This window comes from Lycium ferocissimum, chromosome 11 (assembly GCF_029784015.1).
Source record: "Lycium ferocissimum isolate CSIRO_LF1 chromosome 11, AGI_CSIRO_Lferr_CH_V1, whole genome shotgun sequence".
Classification (NCBI taxonomy): Eukaryota; Viridiplantae; Streptophyta; class Magnoliopsida; order Solanales; family Solanaceae; genus Lycium; species Lycium ferocissimum.
The window spans coordinates 28,841,687-28,847,998 of record NC_081352.1 but is presented as its reverse complement, the minus strand read 5'-3'; the positions used below and the strand labels follow the sequence as shown (position 1 = coordinate 28,847,998).

General features: G+C 31.1%; 1 protein-coding gene across 1 annotated transcript; it reads right to left on the bottom strand.

Annotated features, from left to right (window-relative positions):
- Nucleotides 1–1,975: 1,975 nt before the first annotated feature.
- Nucleotides 1,976–5,480, bottom strand: LOC132036306 (transcription factor bHLH112-like). Its single transcript, XM_059426615.1, has 7 exons — nt 4,869–5,480; nt 3,932–4,277; nt 3,617–3,736; nt 3,038–3,103; nt 2,862–2,927; nt 2,689–2,739; nt 1,976–2,205 (listed from the first exon to the last, which is right to left on the bottom strand). The coding sequence occupies exons 1-7, from the start codon at nt 5,183–5,185 to the stop codon at nt 2,077–2,079; spliced, it is 1,095 nt and encodes a 364-aa protein (XP_059282598.1). The 5' UTR covers nt 5,186–5,480; the 3' UTR covers nt 1,976–2,076.
- Between the last annotated feature and the right edge of the window lie 832 nt (nt 5,481–6,312).

Sequence of the window (6,312 nt, the reverse complement as noted above, 5' to 3'; positions counted from 1 at the left end):
GATTTAAACAACGATTATTATGTTATTATTTTAAAAAAAAAATCTCTATTTTTAGAAGTTGTGAAAATATAGTCCTGGAAAATTTATCCTTCCGGATAACGTTAAATTATCGTCTAATATTTTCTCATATATTTTCAACCTTACAAATAAAACACTAGACTGTCATTTAACGTTAGTAATGATTTTTAAAGTTTAGCCCGACATAATGTTTTCTCATAGAATTTGCAATTTTTCAAAAGAAATATTTAGATCGCGATCTAAAAGGTCCATAAATTATTTTTAAAAATGATCATTTACTAAAAAGCTATCTCCTTTTGAAACAACTGCTGAAAATATATTAAGAAGACGTGAATGTCAACTAAAAGATATGGATTTTGTTATTCAAAACTCAATACACATATTACAAAACTATATCATAAAAGTAATTGATTACTTTGCATGTCAAGAATCTAAAGAAATTTTTTAAGTTAAAATAAATATAATTTTATTAAATAACTTTAAGCTTCTTCGTAAGTTTGGCTTTAGGCCACGAAATTTGTTAAGCCACCCTGAAGGTATATATCCATTTATCCCAAAAAGAAAAATGGAAGAAAAGTGAAAATTGGAACAAATTAAAGCCATATTCCAAGAAGATGCACGAATTTATTTAATTTGACAGCCATCAACCAATTCAATTGTCACACAAATTCCATAAAAAGTGATAACAAGATATGTTAATAACAATAAGAGTCAACAAAAGCTTTCAACTGTTTTTGTTTTCTTCCACGTCTACTGACTTGTCAATGGATTCAATTTTAACCGTCGCATTTTAAGATTTGCGTATAAGTAGGAACTTTAAAAGTTTTATTCTATTGGGTTCTTGTCGACCATTTTTTGAAAATTTGACACTCTTTAAGAAAATAAACCATTTTTCCATATTCATTTTCTCTATAAGATCATCAAGTATGTATTATAGATCAAACAGAAAAGTCCAATCTAAAAGACTAGTTTACTAGGTGGGAATATCCATTTAGTCTATGAACCAATTAGTACGTATTTTAATCGATAAGGAACAATTGGCACGTAAATATTGCCCCAATTAAGGACCAATAAATATTATAGATCAAAAGGAGACTCCAACCTAACAGACTAGTCTATTAGATACAAGAGTATACTTAGCCTATGAATTGATTAATATTTCTCTTTTTAATCGATGTGGGACAATTGACACATAACAACTGTTCAATGCTAGAAAAATCATATTAACTTAAAATGATTCTCCTTGTCTCGTTCTTTCCAAATTATAGTTGTGATGCGAGGAGTTCTTCAATGATATGTGTAAAACTTATTGCTTCTTTCATTATCTTTACTTTTTTAGTTTGAAGAAGAGAACTTGAATTATTAGTATCCACAGAGTAATTTGCGCCTAAAGCAATTAAGCTTAGCCAACATTTGATATTTGCAGTTATTGTATTAAAAAAGGTGGGCGATAGCTCATTAGCCAAAAATAAATACAGAAACAAAGGAACAAAAGTCCCTAATAATGTGCTAAATTTAGCTCAACCAAATGCAGCTTTAATTTTCTAATAAAGTATATAATAAACTAATCCACAAGATCAACTAAATTTAGAACCTATACGTCCTGTTCCTACCCCACATTATTATTGTTATTATTAATTCCAACTATCTACATCCTCTAATTAATCATTTCCTTAATCTACACATCATTCTGCCTGTAGTTGGCCCACCATTTGGCTGTCTTCAATTGGATATATAGCCACTTCTTTTCCTTTCACTTTTCCCCACTTGCTAGCTCAAGACACCAATAATATAATATGGGAGTTTATTCCTTAATCTTCTCCACAAGATCACTTAATTAGTTAAAATCACTTTTTGATCAATTAGTTATACATAATTTCTTAAGCTTCTTACTTCTCGGTTGTGTCTATGATCATAGGTGGAGGTAGAGTAGAAGGTACAGGTTTAGAGAATCCAATAATTTCGATTTAGATTTTATATTTGTCTTGAAAGATTCATTTAATATATGCAATTCAAAATTCGCAAACTTCAAATTATAAATCCGCCTCGAAGTTTGTCTTAATGCTCCTCCCAAAGTTGGTGTCCAAAAATTGTGGTTTCAGCTGCAACAGGGAAAGTACTTGATATTGGTACTAAACATAATCCTCTCCTCCTTAAGCCTTGTTTTTGTCCTTCTTGTTCGTTGACCTATCAATAGTCAAAAAGACGACTTTAAGAATTTATGCATTGACGATGTAAGAAATATTTATACAATTAAACTATTTAAGAAGCATTGGATGATCACTTATAATAAATGCTACGTATAATATGTTAACTTATATAATTTAAGTCAATAAAAGGATATCCAAAATGCTTAAAGAATTTAAGTTATATAAACCGTCAATCGAAATTTTTTATAGTATCAGGTCACTCAAAAGATATATATTTACTGGCGAATCTTCATAAGAAGCAGATTTTTGAAATTAAGACAGGTTACCTGCTACAACGAATAAAAAATAACCTGATAACTTTTTAAGAAAAATTACACTAACGATGTATATAATTTAAACGCATATTCAAAATATTTGTTTTGCTCCTTCTTGAGAATAGCTCAAATTAAATATGAAGAGAAATAGAAAATTCTTGTTCATTAATTGATGATCACTTAAGAGTTGAAATTAGTTCCCCTACCTGTTGATGTTGAGTGACTGATCCATTCTTCATATATGGGGTGCTTAAAACCTGAAATAATCATATAAAGCAAAAGTATGAATTTGAGTAATATATATCTTGATCATCAAATCTACTTTCTTGGTTGGTTTCACCAAGAAATATGATTTTGTGGAGTAATTATAAGGACTTACATTGACTTGATCATGAAGAAAATTGATGTACTCAATAGCTTCTTGAAGAACTGAAGCTGTATCAGTCTGAGACAACAATTGTGAAACAGAAGAATTAATTAATTAACATCATTGTGAAATAGAAGAAGCATATATAATAATGTCCCAAAAAGTAGAAGAAAAATCCAAATATTTACCTTCCCAAAAGGTGAAACCAATTGTTGGAGGGCAGTTATCCGGTCCCCCAGCTTCTCTTTTCTGACCTGTTAATAAAACAAAGCTCAAAATTATCATCCATTTTCTTGAACAAAGATATCATTTACTTACCAAAGAAAAAGTTATATGTTTCCTTTTGCCAATTACAATCGATAAAATATACTTCGTTCCATTTCATATGCCATTATTTCCTTATTAGTTCTTTTAGAGACAAGATAATACCTTTCTAACTTTGGAAAAATATTCAACTTTAACATCCATTTCACCCGCAATTATAGCCTTTTATAGCCACATAAATATCATAGTTAACCAGGGCGGAGCTACAAGTCAACTTACGGGTTCGGCATTATGTATTTGTGTTAAAAACTGATAAGTTTTTATGTATAAATAATTTAATCAAAATCTAGTATTTTTAGAATCTAGAACTTATAAAATCAAAATCTTAGTTCCTTCTCCGTATTTAAGATCATAATTTTTAAAACTATACGTTTTTTTTTTCTTCACTTTGTGTCCACTCAAACTATGTCATACAAATTGAAACAGGGTAATGTATTTCATACCTTAAAAGTTGGCAATGATGATGGTGTCTCAATCCTTTGCCGTTTGTATGCTGGTTCTTCACTGATGCTATTCTTAGTCAGTGAGCTTGATTTTGACTGTCGGACTTCTTCAATATTAGACTGAAAATTTGTAACAAGAATTGTTACTAATTGTTACTATATATATGTTCACTTCAAGAAAAGCAACACTATGCTAATTACTTACTATAACAAGTTAAAATATACTAATATTGTAAAAAAAAAAAAAAAAAACTAAAGGAATACACGATCAATATATATATATAAATTAATTCCATCAAACTATAATGTACTTACCTTAGAGGTTATGTCTGGAAGACTTGCACGGATTTCACTTAACTGATTGGGACGTGTTTGTTTTGCTAGAGGAGGTGCAAAATCATTTAAATTTTGTCTATGGTTTGTGGATGATAATGAATAATTGTTTGGCTGGTTGTTGTTAGCAAACAAAGATTGATGAGTATCAGTATTATCAAACAGTGTTTGCAACAAATCTGAATAGTAAGTGAAATCTTGATTGATTGGTTTAATAAAGGAGTTGCTTGAAGAATCTTCAGTTATGCTGGAAAAGTTCCTCTTCAACTTATGACAATCCACCCCATTTTCTTGCTGACAATTCTGGCTTGAATTAAGGTCCTCTTGGCTGCATTCCAAGGAGGATATAAAAACAAAATTATCAATACCAACTACAAGTTTGACTCCCTTGAGTTTTTGAAGAGAAACCGTGCCACAGAGATAAATGATTAACACAAACAAGCATATCACTTATTTCGGGCCTTGAGAATGAAAAAATTTTTGATAGAAAAATGTTTTTTGCTTTTAGTGGGTCCTACCGTACACGGCGTGAAACCGGATCAATCGAGCTAGTGGATACCTAATATCGGATAGTGAAACAAAAAAGAACATAAGTATCTCCAACTCTTTCTCTCCTATCCCTTACGTCCTAATTTGTGCGACACTCTTTTATTTTATCTAAAAAGGAATGTCATACTTCTTTATTTCGAAATAATTTAACTCAATCTTCTCATTTTATTCTAAATAGGATGATTTATAGTCACACAAATCCCTACGGTTAGTTTTAGATCACAAGCTTCAAAACTTTTCTTGTCTTCCTTAAATTATGTGTCCAACCGGACACCATCACATAAACTGAGACGGAAAGTACTATTTTATAACCTTTCCATCTTCTAAGAGGGGAAAAAAAAAAAAAGGATGAAAAACAGGATTTTCTTACAGTGGCTGATTCCAATCAGGTGATGCTGATGATGGTGAAGAAGAATTGCCAATACCCAAAATTTGTAGAGTGGAATCCATTGACAAGTTGTGATCATTTTTGGCTAATTCTTGAAGAACCATAGAGTCATCAGAACTAGAATAATCATCACTGGGCCTATTGTTCATGTCCAAAAATTCACTAGGCCATGCAAAATATTGTCCAATTGGATCATAAGTTGAAGATGCACAAGGTGATGATAAACTAAAATTACTTCTTGTTGAATTATTCCACCAGCTTTCTCCATAGACCCCAGCTTGAAAAAATTCATCAGCCATATCCACTTTATAATTGCTAGTATTAACTTCAAAACAAACAGCTTCCTTTCTTTTCTATTCTTCTTGGTAGTTTGAGACTTTGAGTACTCTTGTTTTTGGTTTTACATGAAATTCTGAAGTCAGAGTTGTATTTATACACTCAGATATATGTGTATATAACAGTTTGGGGGTTGGGTGGGAGGGTGATGGAAGAGGTAGGGTAGGGAGAGGACTAGGAAGAGAAACTATTTGAATTTGGTTGATATTATTCAAAGAAGATGATTAGACAAAACAAAGGAGATAAGCATATAAAATTATGATAACAAATATTAAAGGTATTTTGGATGATGTTCTCTTACTACTATTATTTTATATTCTTTGAACTGTTACTTTAGATATGTATTACTCCTGCTCTTCTTTACCTCAGCAAGGATATGTATTGTCCACCAAGGATAATGAATTACTGTTTTACCTTTATTGATTATTTCTAGCAGGTAATTTCTTCTCATCTGTCCCAGTTTTGGTAGACAGAGTTACCTGGTGTTTGTTGTTAGTGGGAGGTGGCAAGTATCCCATGAAATTAGTCGAGATGCGCCAAGCTGGCCCGGACACCACGATTTCGGAAAAAAATAATAATATATATAACCGATACTTCAATGTTAATACGAATAATCAATAAATTAAAGGTAAAATAGTTAGTCGTTATCCAAAATAAGAAGGTTGGTGATATCATAGAAATAGCTTCGCTCTTCACTTTTCAATCATCTCTTTTAAAATAGTCATTATCCTGAAGTTTCAAATTTATCTGTGACCCTCAGGCAATGGCTTTCACTTGTGGTTTTGAAAAGTTACAATTTGCGAATATCGCGCTTGGGCAAATTAAAGTAAAATTTTTCACAATTTGCAATCTGATGCAAATGTTTCTTTTATTAATAATTTGCTTGAATTGATGGAGTAGAAAAGAATGAATGAAGCAGTTGACCAACTGATACATGCAACCAAAAGTCAGCGCAGCTGAAGTTTTAGTTGATTCACCACAAATTTAGGAATTAGTATAACCTGTGTTGTCAATTCGTTGAGTTCAACAATTTATTTTAAATTAGTGACTTGCTAGGACCATATAATATATATGTATGTTGTTTTAGCCC